The sequence below is a fragment of the Haemaphysalis longicornis genome, unplaced genomic scaffold (assembly GCF_048455015.1).
Source record: "Haemaphysalis longicornis isolate Haplotype H1 unplaced genomic scaffold, Haemaphysalis longicornis Haplotype H1 scaffold_12, whole genome shotgun sequence".
Classification (NCBI taxonomy): Eukaryota; Metazoa; Arthropoda; class Arachnida; order Ixodida; family Ixodidae; genus Haemaphysalis; species Haemaphysalis longicornis.
Genome location: NW_027526225.1, coordinates 116,354,255 through 116,370,232, shown reverse-complemented (window position 1 = coordinate 116,370,232; position 15,978 = coordinate 116,354,255). Strand labels below are relative to the sequence as shown.

Here is a 15,978-nt window from a genome sequence, read left to right as displayed (position 1 = left end):
GCCCATAATAAGTGAACTTGCAACTCGTCTCGTCATAAGCGTGTACGTTATAGACGGGTTCGATTGATCACAATAGCTGGATTCGCGCCGGCTCACGGATGTTGAACAGCAGGCGGCGGAACCCCGGATAAGGTCTGTTCCACAAAACTGTTAGTGGAAACAACGAACCCGAGGCGATTCTTTCGCTGCACGCCGTTTTCTTTCTTTTTGTGAGGGCGTGTGGCAGTGCATTAACAAACTGTCCGGGCGAAACGTCAAAAGGCACCTGCTGCATGTACGGAGTGCGTCAAGGGTGAGTCAGGAAAAGTTATCGCCAGCGCTGCGTGTTGCCGGAACGGATGAGCATCCGCTGCGTGCATTTGTGGCTTCAGTCTGCGGTGGGAGCATGCGTCGGGCAGCAGCATTCCGCTCTGCCCGTTTTTGATATCCGTTCGTACACGCTGCCTCGTAAGTGCTCGCCGTTTTCGTCGAACTGCGTCGCGACCGCTCGCTGGCATGGACTCCGTTTTCGCGTGCGTATATAACAACCACCCAACTTAGCGAAAGCGACGATACTTTGTTCGGAAATATGTTTAAGCGGGAGGCCGATATGTCCGACCAAAGCGTCATGAAAAGTAAAAGGGAGGAATCTTTTTACTATATTTCAGGAGTTGAACGGTTAAGAAGGCGTTATATTTTCTTCAGTATTTTATCTTTTTAGATACTCTGGTTGGCAGTCTTTTTAGATACTTAGGTACTTTTTTAAGATACTTTAGGTACCCTTTTTAGACACTATTTTTAGATACTCTGGTATCTAAGGCGGGGATCAAAAATGCACCAGCAAACACTAAACTAATGGCGTAAAATGCATATGTGTTCGACCGAAATTAGAATATGTTTCAGTGGTTTGGGGTCCGTTTACTAAAAAAAGACATTTCTCATTAGGGAAGGTGCAGACAAAAGCGTCCGATTTCTTTACGGCAAATGCAGTAAGCATGACTCACCATCTCTTCTGATAAAAGAAAATAATATTCAAACGTTAGATGATCGCAGACGGGTCAGTCGGCTGATATTTCTGCATGATTGCTTGTCAGGCAAAATAAAAATACCTCTCCCCGGCTGCGTTCCACGCGTAAATAGGGCAGGGACACCTATTTTCGCTCGAACAGATGCCTTCAAAAACAGCCTTTTCCCCAGGACTGTTACAGACGGGAATTCTTGACCTCTTGATGTTTTAAAAGCAAAAGATTTTGCAGAAACGATGCAGTGTCATATTTTTCATGTCAATGTGGTCTGTCGTGTTGCTCTTGTAAAATAAGTAATTGTTTTTGATATATTTATTGTCTATGCTCTTTTTCGCACTTGTCTCACTCCTGTGTTTTGTATAGCCCCTTCTGCTTAGCAAAATTTTGACCTGCAGTATCTGTAAATAAATAAGTTAATTAATAAATGTGTATCTATATTTGTTTTTAAACGTGTGCTCAAATAACTTGTTTAATATAGCCGAATACGAAAGAAAGAAGAAAACTGGGAACGTCACCTTTACAGCGTCATAGGCAGGCCTATTGTTTGGGCAGTGGAGTTCAGCTGGACGGAATTGGTTCCACGGATTACGTTTAGGCTGTAAGCTTGCGCCAGTCTTTCAAATTTAGTGATTTTGAGATGCTTGAACAACATATTTAAAGATATCAATTTTCTCGATTTCTGTCCAACGCCGGGCACCCTGTACCACCAGGTATGGGTGTATCAACAAACTCCAAACCTACCCCCAATCCCCTTCCCAACTTTTGAGCAGTGGATGGCTCGTCTGGTCGATCCGGACCTTGGACACCAGCAAGAACTGGTCAAGAGGGCCTGGACGGCAAGTCGCAGCCTGGGTATCCCGGAATAAGGATGCCCTCCACCGGGCGAGTGCCCTGCCATCAGCATTTATGCTCAATAAATGTTTATTCTCCTCTCTCTCCTCTCCACATTAAGCATGACATTCGCATTCTGAGCTCTCCAAAATATTTTATTTCCGACATTTATTTCGCGAAAAAAAGAGTTTAAACTCAAATTTAAACTTTGCTTCCACAATTGGAATTTCTTGTAGAAGCAATAAACTTGGAGATTTTTCAAAAGGCGTCTCACTCTCGCGATAAGATATATTTCCTATACAGGTGCTGATGCGAGGGAGTCAGGTGTCTCGAGTTAATAATATGTTCCGCGCGTTTTCGAGCAGGTTGAAGGCCCGTAAGAAGATCGAAGCACCATTCCAGGAACCGAAATGACTACCGACGAGGGTCCGAAGCCCGCCGCCAGCGGTGACGGCTGCGACAGCGGAGGGCACCCGGGTGACAGTCGTCGATCGTCGACGAAGTCTATCGAGGACACGTCCAGCTTGGACACGAAGCAGGTCGACGACTGCGTCGGCATGGTCAGCGGCACGTCGACGCCGTCCTTAGGCCGCCGAGTGCTCGATGGAGTCCTCGTGGCCAGGCTGGAAATCTTCCTGGCGCTCTTCATGATCTCCCGGTTCATGACCATGACTCCCGTTCAGGTACATGTTTCTTCAAAGCCTACTGGTTTAATCGTGCGAATCTCTCCGTGCGCGAAAGTTTGGCCTTGAAGTGATACCACGTGACCCTCCGCAGCCGCAGCGTCCAGCCAACCGCGTCACAAAGAAATTGGCGCAGCCTAAGTGGTGCAAGGCCTGAGGCCTTGCTATCTGTATTTTCCTTTTTCCCTTTCCATTGCTGTGTAGATGTGTATATAAGCCGCCTGCAAGCAATAAAACCTGGTTGTTAGTCAGCGCCGCGTGTTTGTCGTCTAATCTACGTCCTGTCCGTTAGCGCTGTTTCTTACATTTTTAAACATGCACCAACCAGCCCACTTGCTCCCCGTCCTGAGAAAGAGCAGAGCTGGCGGGCCCTCTCCCTTGGTCGGAGTCGGAGACCCGACAGTTGCACCCAAGGAGGTTGTATACAACCTTCTTGGTTGCACCGCACACGGATTTCCGAACTTGCCGCAAAAAGTTCTCCATGACTGGCAGGCCCGGATCGCTTTGTCCGCGCATCTGTCCCAAAGCGGATCGCGTTGGCACGTGCTAGAACCCGCGCGAACTGGGCGTCTGTAGCGCGAACTCAATATCTGTGCTCTCCACTGCAGGTGTGGACTGGCAAGAAGCACAGCACGTTACAGATCACGCCACGAACGCTATAGTGTTCTCGAAGGTCGGGCGCTCCTCACGAGGAGCCCGCTCACGCGGTATTTTTCTTTATTTTGTTGCGAGCTCCTCACGTGGCGCAAGCCTGGACGATGCCGGACGCTCCTCACGAGGCGCACGCTCACGTGCGCGCTCGGCTGGGCTGTTTTCTGGACCGGTAACGCGCCACGGCGGAACTGAGAGCTTAAATAGAAGCTTGAATAAAAGATAAAAATCGTGCGCACTGTCCCCCGGCATTGAGCAACTGCCGCCTCCGGCCTGAGTTTACGTGACTAACCACGTGACTCACACATTTTGAAAGAAGCCGCTCTCTCTGCCGCCTCACAGTTTATCGCTATGGCCGTTGTGCGATGGAAGAAGGGAGCGAGGACACTGGTCCATGTGTGCCGTGCTGGTTATGCAAGCTTTCGCTTGTGTAACTGGGCCTATAGCCGAGCTAAGCCGCAGCCATTCTTTAAAGGGACAGACAACCGACTTGTGTGCAGTGGATATACTCTGGCTCACATGAAAGTTAGCGTTTTATACAGCGGGGTAATCCGAGGAATTTCTAAATAAACTTGCGGACATAATTCTAATTTGCCACTCAACTTTCTGAAGTCCGAAAAATGGCGCCGTGTAGCGTCTAATTATAAACGTGACACTACCGTACGCACCTGCGTCAGTTCCAACTTTCAATGCACGATTCAAAAACCGCGTGAAGGAATAGGAAACATTGCATTCTATTATTGTTTTAGCAGGGGGCAAGTTTTTAAACGACGTGCAGATAAAAGTATGTTGCTGTGCGGCCCACTACATGTCATTATTGTCAGCATCCTTTTGGCAGCCTGTAAGGATGGTAGATGTAAAAATACACTTTCAAACGTTGGAGAGCTTTATCAGGGACACCGTTTCCGTTCAAGGTGTTTTCAGTGATGCCCTTTCACTTGGGATGGAGAACAAATATTCCACACAAAATCAGTTGTCTGTCCCTTTCAAGCATTTATGCATGTGCGGACTCGACGAAGCAAACTGCAACGCTTGATGCAACACACTTTGCCTCATAGCAGAATGAAAAGCTCGTTATTTAAAACTCTAAGGGGACCGTAAAAGTTGTTCGAATTAAGCGGAGTTCGAAATAGCGGGCGCGCGCTAGAGTGAAGGGACATCGTGGCAGAACACAAGGGAGCCACCTCTGGGCTCGTTTGTGGAAGGTGATTTCGTAAATAATGTTCACGGAGCTTGAACAGCGAAGGGAATTAATCGATCAGTCAGTTATAAGCCAGAAACAGGCACCGACACGCATTCATATGAGCAGCGCGAGCCGTAATGTCGAAGTAATAACGCTGTTTATGCTCGAAAACAGGTTTATTTACATGGCAGGGTCGAGGCAGGCTGGATTTGCGACTCATTGTAATCACTCTGGGCCGGCTTGTTCTGCTAGGAGCGATGAAAATCGGGGATCCCGGTTCGAATTAACCTTTCTGGATACCGACGCGTTCGAATGATCGGGATCCCCTATTGAAATATACAGGGCTGTGCTGGGACCAGCTAGGGCGTCAGTTCAGAGTAACTGTGAGTTCTAATTAACCCAGTTAGAATTAACAAGCTTTTGCTGTAATTAAAGGCTGTAGGGCCATTTTCAAATACGAGCTTTTACTGCCACGTATTGAAATAAGAGTATTCTCAGCAATGCATCTGCGTATTGCAGTGAAACCAACTGAGACTTGTTGCATAGAGCTGCATTGCATGGGGTCTTATGAAGGTGTTTAATAATAGTAGGCCCTTCATATCTTGATATCAGACTTCCTGTAAGTCCCTCTGAAAATTTGTCTGCATTTGTGTGTAATGGGGAAGCCGACCTTACAGGAGCCATGAAGACAAAACACAAGTTTGGTTCATTCGAAAGGTTGCCTTGTTAGAATCATACTGACACCACTTCTAGTGCACACTTCGCCCAAATAAGCTATATAATTAGGAAAAAAGGGAATGGCCATGCGACCCACAAGCCCTTTTCCTGCAACAGAACCTATGAAGTCGTATGAGCCCAGCTGTGCGATTGGCTGGAGCCGGAAAAAGCAAACGAAATTAGGCAGGGCTTATAAGCTTGCCGAACGAGCTATTTGCGCCTAAACGTAATGCATATCCATTTTACAGCAGTAAGAATTTTGTGCGGGAAACAACAAAAGTTACGAAAATACATGTAAATATACAAGTACCGATGAGCACTGCTGTGGGTACTGGGAGCACTATGCTTGTTTTAGCTGCACAGCAGTCCGGCGCTTCGGAGATGTTGTACACGACACTGGCCGATTGGCGTAAGTGACTTTGCCTTACGTGACCCTAGCTGTTTTTCAAACATACCCCATGTTTCACGAAGCGATTACTTTCTACTGTAACAAAAAACAAGCCAGGTCTAAATACGGTCAAAAACAAAGCAGCGGCAGAGGGCTGCGTATGCTAGCGCCATCTGGGAGGTTTGACGACAGCAAGGCTGCAGAGTAGAATGGCGCAGTGGAAGTTCGTTTGCATACGTGCCGTGATGACTTCATTGCAGACGTCACCAAAACACGCGATTTGGCTGGAGAATCAATATTTTAACCTGAATTGATTAATTTCTCAGTGAATACGGCATCATTTGCTGTCGCGCAAGCCCTGGGCACGCTAAACCTTTCGGATAAAACAAACCTTTTATTTTGTCTTCATGGCTCCTTTAATGGAGCGAGGTGTAAGTTGGAGAGCGGTTATGCATTTTTAAAGCGAAGCTTTCTGGACCTGACTGATGGTGTTCGATGTTGCGCCAAAACGCCCTGCAGGAAAGCCAAATTTGCACAATGGGGTTCACAACACGATGATGATGATGATAAACAAAGGCACATAACGCGCCTCAAGAAAAAGAACTCTTCCCGTGGTCTGAACCGAAACTGGGTTACTCGCGTTATTAAGCCGATGTCTATGTGACCGACATGGTCGAAGCAGTTTGGATATAAAGCGAAGCCTTCTTGGTCTCACTGATGGCTACCGTCCCGTCACCAAAACTCCGTGCACCCCTACTACCCCAACAACAGCGAACGAATTCCCCAAGCAAAAGCTGAACGTTTCAACCATCGTCGTTAGACGAAGAAGCGTTTTCCGACAATTCCCATTTCAGAATTTCTGAAACATTTTTAAAGCATAGAATTTCTGCGGGCGACATCTACAGGAATTTTATAATTATTTTCCACCGTGAATTAAGTGCCTATACAATCAAAGCGCACTGTTTTAGTTCTCTCAGAAAAGGAAAGTAGTTTACAAGCTTGTGCAGAATTAAAGCAACATTCTGCGATGATTCAAGCACATTGCCACAATTGTTGTGCTGCCCTTGACAACCTAGAATACGCGTTGTATTTCCATTGCGTCGGCCCTGTATCCCCCATCCATAGAATTATTTCGCGGACCGGTACCTCACTCTGCATGCGGTGTTTTGTCGCATTTTTTTCCGGTTAACATTTGTTGATTTTCGTGTGCCCTCTGTTCTAAGTTTTTGTGCTGTTTTCAAAATAATCGGCCACAGTTAACTCACCCTGCTGTCAATATACTTCCTACCACTTCTCTCCCCTGGGATCCACAACTCAATGGATGAACATAGTGGTGCAGTTGATGATAAGAGGCAGAAAACGGGCACTCATAAATGTAATTCAATGATGAAGCACTCCAGCCATAGTCACCACTGTTTCAATTAAAGGCAGATTATTAAGTCTTGATCACTGTCGCTAATGCAAGTGTGCAGAACTAAGCCTTTTTGATGGGATGTGTAGTCAAAAGCTCTTACGTTCTTCGCTAAGCGTTTTATTTGCACTACCGCGCATTCCAGGAATTGCTGCTCCGGAAAGCTTGCCTCTACCGATTGCACCTGAATGCCAGCGTGTGCTCGCGACTGGACGATTTCGAGGATGTGAAGAATGCAGCTGAGAAGATGGCCAGCACAACGAACATGATGCTGATTGTCGCGGCCTTGGCACCATCTTCGGTGCTCGCAATCTTCATCGGCCCCTGGTGCGACAAGTACGGATACAGGGCTCCACTCATCAGCTCCTCACTGGGACTTATAGTTAACTTCTCCATAGTCATTGTCACCGTGCACTACATGGAACTTCCACTCTACGTGAACATTCTGGCGGCCATACCTGATGGCCTCAGTGGTGGCCTCATCTGCGTAATCACGGCTGTCTGCAGCGAAGCAACGCTGATCACACGGGCAGAGGGAAGACGTGCCAGATTCTTCGCGGTCACTGCGACCATGAGCTTGTCGAATCCCCTGGGTAGCTACATCGGAGGGCAGCTGTATGGTCATTACGGCTGGAAAGTGTTACTCTATGTTGGTCTCGGTACGGTGGCCGTTGCGCTTGTGTGGGCCTGCATTACCATCAAGAATCTTGCAAAGCCTGCTTACGCAAAGGACGGCCTAAGAGTCAAGCTGCAAAACCTATTCCAGCTGGGGAACTTGCGTGACAGCTTTGGGACGGTGGTGAAGTCTAGGCCAAGCAGGGGAAGGCTACAACTGTGGTGCCTCTTCGCTGCCGTATGCTGCGTCCTGTTCGACCAGGCTTGTAAGTATATCCAACTTACTGGACATTGGAGTGTTTCACCAGGCTTGTAAGCATATCCAACTTAGCACCCGGGCATTTCAGTGCTGCATGAAGGAATTTCAGCGCATGCCTGCATGAAGGAATTTGGTGCGGACGGTTTAAAACGGGGCGTTAAGGGTCCAGCAAACAGCTATAGTCGGGCAGCACATAGCGTTTGCCATAAATCCCCTCTCATGGCAATAATTTGGAGAAGTATTTTCCTAGCACCTATTGCGAGCTGTGTATTACAATTGCAATACTAATAATAACACCTTGCAAAGAAAATGGTGTGCCCTCTTGGCAGCGAGCGAGGCTAGAGGGAAAGGTTAATACTTTTAGATTGTGCAGCGCCTAGCCCACGACAGAAGAGCACTAACAACAAAAGGAGTTGGGAAGTCCACATCAGAAGCATACAGGGGGCACAACGACATCAATGCCAAAGGCACCTTCACAGGCCATTTGACGTCAAAATGCGTTGGCCATTCTTTGAACATTTATCTTTTGATTCCTTGCTCTGATGGTTGGGGCAGCAGATGCGCTCTCAGTGAAAGAAGCTGAAAGAATTTCACATACAGTGTATGGCAGATCACTGGGGTGGACAAGATCATTCGTTTAGACGTACCAGCGATGACACGGGAGCTGTTAACGAAGTGCCATCGAGTATGCGGCAGAGCCATTACGTGTGCATAGTGGACGTGATGCCCCTTTTTTTGATGCTTTTAACACAAGCTGCCATGTGTTGCTGGTGGGGTGAGCACACAGCACAGCTGTGCTTTATGGAGTAACGGCACGAGTGGGATATATCATATACCTGACTCTAACATTGCTGGTCCACATGGTTTAAGAAGTTGGGAGATGAAACTCAGTGTGCAGCAAGCCTTGGCTACAGCACTTGTGATGTAATTAAGGGGAGAAGCCAGGACTGCAAGTTTGCATTGTGCCCAAAATGTGATTGCGCACAGACAGGATACTTATGTACAACAGGTATGAAGACATGAGGCTGCCTGAGGACCTCATGATGCTGCCACAGGCTGGATATAGTCCGAGACTGTTTGCAGAGGCCCAGGGTTGGTGGCTGGGAGGTGAAACATTATGAGCCAGAATGAATTTAGCATCCCCAACCCAAGAGGAAAGTGGCTGTCTTGCTCATGTAGTTGGCAAAGGTCAAGAACAGTGTCAGGCCCAAAACTGATCCCCAGGGCACTCCGTAGTTGCGCCGTACACACAACCTGATAAATGGGTCGCATTTTTTACTCCTGTGAGGAAGTTACTGGAGCCGCTTATTTCTACAGTGGTTGGGTAGGCATGGTACTGAATACTAGGTTTTGTGCAATTTCGGACACTTTAAAGAGGCCATGCAGACAGAACACAAGTTTGGTTCATTCGAAAGATTGCCTCGCTAGAATCATACTGACACCACTTCTAACGCACACTTCGCTCAAATAAGCTATATAATTAGAAAAAAAGGGAATGGCCATGCAACCCACTATCTCATTTCCTGCAACAGAACTTATGATGAGAACAGAACAAAATAGAACAGAACCTAGCCGGCAAAAGCAAACGCAAATTAGGCACAGCTTAAAAGCTTGCCGAACGAGCTATTTGAGCTTAAATGTAATGCATATTCATTTTACAGCAGTAAGGATGGTGGGGTAAAGAATGAAAGTTACGAAAATACACGCAAACATAGAAGTAGCGATGCGCACTGCTGTTGGTACCGGGCGCACTATGCTTGTTTTAGCTGCACAGCAGTCCGCTGCTTTGGAGTTGTCTTACACGACATTGGCTGACTGGCGTAAGTGACATATTACGTGACCCTGTTTGTCGAGCATACCCCATGTTTCACAAAACGATTATTTTATACTGTAACAAAAACAAGCCAGGGGCAAATACGGTCAAAAATACAGCAACGGCGGACAACGGTCTGCTGCCTCAGTATGGTAGTGCCGTCTGGGAGGGTTGACGGTAAGCAATGCTGCAGAGCCTAATGACGCACTGGAAGTTCATTTGAATACCCACCCTCGTGACTTCATGGCAGGTGTTATGAAAACACACGATTTGGCAGGAGAATCAAAGTGTTAACCTAAATTGAATAATTTATCAGTGAATGCGGCATCGTTTGCTGCCGGACAAGAGCTGGTGACACCAACCCTGGTATTCTGAATGCTTCCTCCACTCGAGCTTCCAGTGAAGGAGATCCTTGAGATCGATTTCCCCATCATTCCCTCCTCACCAATCCCTCCCGATTTCCCCAATCCTCCCGTCAGACGAGTGGAGGGAGCCAATAGAGTGGAGGAGGGACTCAGAATACGGCCCTATAAATCACTAAATCTTTCGAATAAAACAAACTTGTATTTTGTCTGCATGGCCCCTTTAAGGACATGGCTTACTCCCTCTTAATCCTTAATCCTTTTTGGGCTGTCGGCATACCAGCAAAAGCCGTTACTAAATTATTTCGCTGTCATAACATTTGCCCATCGTACGTAGTGTGGAATCAACATTTTTTTCACCCTGCAGCTGTGGGCATCGCGTATTACTACGTGCGGAAGATGTACTCGTGGACGGTGCCGCACTACACGACGGTGCAGTCGGTGGCGGCTGTGGTGGGGGTGGCTCTGAACATCCCTCTTGCCCACCTCCTGGCACGAGTGTTCAGGATCGGTGACCCGGCCATGGCGCTCATCGGAACGTGCTGCTATGCAGCACAGATGCTCCTTCTGGGACTCGCATATAAAGAGTGGCTGTACTACGTGCGTACGTACACCTCCGTTTTGCAGAGAAAAACGGTTTCCAAGTGAATTTTTAAAAAATGTTCTCAGGAACCTTGAACATGTGCTAAGGTGTGATTGCATGCCCCTTTAATTTCCGAAATGCTGTCGAGATATTCAATTAAATCGTGCATGTTTTTGCGGGCAAGCTTGAGCTCTACGGTTACCCAAGTAAAGACTGGGCAAAGAGAAAGCGGGAGCGATGACATTTACTTAAGTTAAAGCTTAATTAAAGCAGTACTGACACGAAATTTCAAAGCTGAGATAACTGTGTAAAAGGCTTCCTTTGCATGTGGAGATATCTCCCAGCGAGTTTCAACAGTAACCGTTCAGTATTCCATATTTTAAACCCATTTTAATCTTTGTGCGCGCGAGAAAGTTCAGAATGGTTACCCTTTGAACATCGGCATCAGCTTGACGCTACCTCCTCCTGTCCCCAAACTCCAACATCAGGACCCCTGTGATGTGGCCAACGCACTGGCTGCAGTTGGCGCAAGCTACTCCGCCATGTGTAACAAGCCACAGTTTTGGGACTGACGTAATGCTACCCGGGTGCGTGGAGACCATGGCCGGGCTAGGCGTGTGCGCACTTCCAGACCGGCAGTGGTGCAACAAGAGCAGTGACATCACAAGCACCCTCCTGTCATGGCGGCTGCATCAGTGTCCATTTTGGCGGACCTGAAACTGATGCAAATAAACGAGGCTATAAATAATTATTTACACTGTGATAAAAGATCTAATGTGCCATTCTATGATTAGTGGGCTGGTAGGCACCAACAGCAGTGAAAAAAACGTAGCACGAAAATTTCGTGTCGGTACTCCTTTAAGAAAAACTTGCTTAAGCTTGGGAAATCTGCATTTGTTGTACCGTACACAACCAAGGCCATTTTATGCTAGTATAAGCCATGGTACAGAGTGCATGACGTGCCTGCATATAAAGGGTATTCAACGCAAGTCGGATGAAGAACCGCACCCAGAAATGTTGAATTTCCTGGTGATGAAGGAAGTAATAGTCATTGAAAGGAACAGTGAGTGTATCATTTTTATTGTAGTTTGTTCAGAAACTAACATAATAAACTTTTGAATGAGTGAACCCACCAGAAAATTCTCAATTATGTTCTAGGCTATAGGAGGTAAGACGACGCTCCAAATGCAGCAGTTTATTATTTGTAAAATACTGTTCAGTGCTTTCATTAAAATTCGAATGCACCAAATTAAAGCAACCAGCTGGTGAAACTCAGAATTCAAGCCTTGTGCTGCTGGCTCAGTGCATTCTTGCACGCGCGCCAAACGGAGTTTAATTTGAGTGCCTTAAACTCCCTCCCATTCAAAGAATTTCACAAGAACTTCAGCATCCCATTTAACTATTTCGCTACCGCGCCCCCATTTAAAGAATTTCATGGGAACTTCAGCAATCTGCGTGTTCTTGGGCACTCTATGACTTTGCTGAAGTTCCTGCGAGAATTTTTTGAATACGATTGGATTTAAGGCACTCAAATGAAAAAGGTTTAAATAACAATTCGCATATTCTTAGGCCCTCTACAAATTTGTAATTTAAAGCTTTTTGGCTAGATTTACCTTTAATTAGTTGAATATCGTAGTTTAACTCATTAACTAATCCGAGATTAGTGCAAAACGGCTCACACCACCCTGCCTGATTGATAACTTCGTGTGTGCTAGAAAATTCCGCCCTTAATTTTAAGCAGTTGCGTGAGAAGCCATGAATATGAAAGGATGTGCATGCATAGCTTATCTAATCACTCCAGACTTCATTCATCGTATGCCATCTGCAGTGTAGCGACATAGTAAAATTAGGTAATCTTCAGGTGGCCACTTGTTTTGGAGCTCTAGAAATTGCCGCGCTTTGTGCATAGCCCCGGCGATGTCTCCAGTGCTCTTTGAAGCACATACGATGAACTGCTTAGTGGTACTCTCTCCCTCCCTCTCATTCTGCAGAGTGCTTGGTCGGCCTGCCGTCCTTTCTGGGCCAAGTAGGCGTGCGCACCCATCTCTCCAAGCTGGTGGCACCGGATGAAGTCGGTGAGTTGCGGATGCTTCAAGATTTGTTAGTAGATTCGAAAAGTTTAAACGGGGGTTTTAGGCCCTGAAGCTACGTCTTCCAGACTGTGAGGCACATTGTAGTGGAAGGACCTGGCTTTAACTTCGACCCTCTGGGTTCTTTACCGCGCTTTTGAATCTTTGGGTACTAAAAACGTTGTTTGTCCTCTTGTGAATAGTTCTTCACATGCTTGTGCCTATTATGATAAGTTTTAATTTTAATCCAGAGAGCCTCACCGTGCTGCCCCCATGTTTGAGTTTTGTGCGCGTTTTCTGTGACTGCGTAGCTCTTGGGTTGCCCAGCTGAAATGTGCACAGTTCAGCTCCCACACTGCATTTTTACATCCTCTTGATTGGTCTTACTTGTAGGAGTGTGTTAATACTATGGTATTGGATGCAAGTTAGTATTTGCAAAGAATACATTATGTCATCTGAAATAGTATACACCATAAAAATTAGAACACCAATCAAAGTATTTTACTAAAATGAGACACATTTTGGCTCCCACACTGAGCCTTGATCAAAATGACAGCGAAGGCATTGACCTGTGCATTTTATTATCTTTACCTGGCAACCTCCGAAGAGGTTCAAGCTTGGTGTGTCTCCTTATGTGGTGGGCAAAAGGCAGCAGCATGCACCGACATTAGTGCATCGATTACAATGGACCGCTAGAAAGAACTGGTTCGGCTGGTTGCCTTGCAGTAGGCCGGCCAGCGAGCTCTTTTAATATCCACCAAGCTTCAGTAAGGCCAATGACCATACTGCCTGTGATGAGTAGCACGGCTTTTTAGATATCCTAAAAGGGTAGTTCCAAAATATTCCGCATTCTGTATCGTGTACAAGATTACGCACTTCACACCTGTCTTATTTGTAGTTTCAGTAGCCCATGCGAACTTTTCCTGAAGGAGAAGGTGAGGGGGCATAGCTGTCGGTTTTGTTGCGTTTTTTTTTTTCTCTTCTGAGGAACGTTTGCCCCGACCTGGGCAACTCATGCCCCTTTTGAGTTTTGTGTTGCGTTCATTCCCTCTGCCACTTGTTTATCCCTCCACCCCTATTTTTGTTCTTTGGGTTTTGCTTTCTTCCGCCACTGCTGCTTTTCGCATTTTTGGTCATGTTTCGTAGTGCGCACCGAATCTCGCACGGGTCTGTGGCACCAGTGGTGTACACGGCTCGTTAAATCTTCACTATGCCAGTGGTTTGTTATTTGCTAAGCGTGCGCAAACTAACGCGAGCTACCGACTGTTCCAGACTGAGCGCGAGGCTGTTTGCTGGTCCCCTTGCAGGAAAGGTGTTTGCGTTCCTGTCGCTATTTGTGTCCGTGCTGCCCATTGTCGGAGAGGTGATTCTCACCTCGCTGTTCAACTGGTCCATCAGCTTCCTGCCTGGCCTGCCTTACCTGGTCGCCAGCTGCACCGCTTGCATTGCCATCGGCCTCATAGGGTAAGCAGCGAGCTCCCGTGACCGGTCACAACTTCCAGCTGGAAGAAAGTAGTGGAAAAGCAAAGCAAGCTCACGGTTGCTGCCTGAAGATCACCTCAGCGTCTGTGTTGATGGAGTTAGGCAATCTGGCCAACAACACTTGTTAGGATGGTGCCGCTGCAGGAGATTTCCTTTGAAGTGAACTCGCTGAAACCGAGTTCTTGGATGTAAAGCTCAAGCTTGCCATTTTTTTATTGCTTTTTTAGATACTTGGTGCAAGAAGTTTTCATCTGAAAGGGCGTGTTAGCTTCCACATTCCGGTTTAGACAAAATCTTGCGACATCCTCGCAACTATGTTCCCAGCAAAAGGGTCACTGTGGACTTACGTGTAGTCATACCCCTAGCAGTAACGCATGGTTGAATGGCAGTTTATTTGGTTGTCCAAGATAGACATTAACTCTTTCACTCATCTAAAATTTTTCTTTGCCTTAGTGTTGGAAAATAGTGATTGTGAAAATGTTTAATTGCAAAATGCTGTTTTGAAAATGGCACTGGACTCATGTAAGTTTATATATATATATATATATATATATATATATATATATATATATATATATATATATATATATATATATATATATATATATATATATATATATATATATATATATATAAAGTAAGAAACCTCGGTAACAGTAACAGCGGAGGGTTTATTTCCAACGTTTCGACTTCGAGACAAGTCTTCTACGGGAATGACGGCTTCGGTTGCTTCGGAAGAGAGCATACATGTCGAAAGTGGAAAGCGGGTTTATGAATGGCCAACGACACCACACACAAACATACGTGAATAACACAAACACGAAGCGGGAATCTTCCTTATTAGAAGAATGAACAAAAAATGAACAAAACATGAACAACGAAGAGAGAGACCCCAAGATAGTCGGGGGGAAAAAAGGAAGAAAGGGAGAAGAAAGAGCACCGAACAGGAATTCGAGTGGTGGCGGAAACGCGAAAAGCTCAACAGTGTCCGAAAGTGGGGTTGTAGAAAAAAGGAGAGAAGGCAATATATATTCCGCCGCTAGCCGGCGTTTGCATAGTGATTCCACAAAGCCTTCCTCAAAACTCCCCCCCACCACCCCTTTTCTTCTCATTTTCGCCACTCTAAACCTTGCTAGCAATGCAAAAAGGTGGCTTGGCTGCATGGCTTGCACATTTAATTTTCCGTGTAGACGTTTTAAAGTTGGCTTCTTGCACAACACCCCAGCTGTGCGGGAAAGCCAGACACACAAAAGTGTGGCTTCCAGTTGCAACAGCACATTGTTGGACAATAATGATCCACATGAACATAAAAGCCAGACAGAAAAATAAGCGTTGAATAGGTATGTGGGCGACTTTAGCTGCAAGTGCAAATAGCTTGACATTATGACACAAATCGGCATCATGGGGTCTCGAGCACACTCATGGTTGAGAACCGCTGTCCTAGCTTATCCTTTCAACGTGGCCCCAACGTTTCCACTTACACCAGTAGCAGTGTTTTCGCTCTTGTCCACGTGCTGCGGCGATCCGGTTTTAAGGAGGACTCGCGTTTTAACAATCCTATGGTACTTGCTGCTTCATGACCCACAGGCTCAAAAACCATCGTGCGCGAATATGAGATGTTTTACAAATGCATACAAACGTTCCCAACGGCCTAGCTCGCTTATTTTAGAAATATCAGACTTTGGTGCTGAAATAAATACAGAAAACTCACTTGCTAGACAGCTCACGCCATCTAGTGAGAACTAGATAAACCAAAATGTGTTTCTTGTTTATTTTTTATTTTAACAACGAAGTGATATATTTCTGAAAGAACAAAACTAGACCATTAGGAACATGTCTGTGCATTATTTGTGAACTTGATATTTCCCAGCTTCAACTGCAGTCAAAATAGGCGCAGTCAAATTGTCACTGCTGACCTGCTGTTGAC

At 46.2% G+C, this 15,978-nt stretch overlaps 2 protein-coding genes across 9 annotated transcripts in view; one reads left to right on the top strand and one right to left on the bottom strand.

Annotated features, from left to right (window-relative positions):
* Nucleotides 1-15,978, bottom strand: part of Cln3 (CLN3 lysosomal/endosomal transmembrane protein, battenin) — a 60,555-nt gene that overhangs the window by 36,378 nt on the left and 8,199 nt on the right. For both annotated transcript variants that reach the window (XM_077694295.1, XM_077694292.1), the window contains exon 2: nucleotides 13,990-14,071. The gene's annotated coding sequence lies outside the window, so the exon portion shown is untranslated. The remainder of the gene's footprint in view (nucleotides 1-13,989; nucleotides 14,072-15,978) is intronic.
* LOC144163341 (proton-coupled folate transporter-like) overlaps nucleotides 1-15,978 on the top strand; it is a 38,819-nt gene that overhangs the window by 19,277 nt on the left and 3,564 nt on the right. For 4 of the 7 annotated variants that reach the window (XM_077694285.1, XM_077694281.1, XM_077694284.1 and 1 more), the window contains exons 2-6: nucleotides 2,201-2,518; nucleotides 7,014-7,749; nucleotides 10,285-10,521; nucleotides 12,492-12,575; nucleotides 13,877-14,033. In XM_077694285.1, the coding sequence (XP_077550411.1) occupies nucleotides 2,246-2,518; nucleotides 7,014-7,749; nucleotides 10,285-10,521; nucleotides 12,492-12,575; nucleotides 13,877-14,033 (1,487 nt within the window). In that variant the 5' untranslated portion in view covers nucleotides 2,201-2,245. Of the gene's footprint in view, nucleotides 1-113; nucleotides 133-314; nucleotides 513-2,200; nucleotides 2,519-7,013; nucleotides 7,750-10,284; nucleotides 10,522-12,491; nucleotides 12,576-13,876; nucleotides 14,034-15,978 lie in introns of those variants that run through there. The other 3 variants (XM_077694287.1, XM_077694282.1, XM_077694283.1) reach the window with 3 other exon arrangements.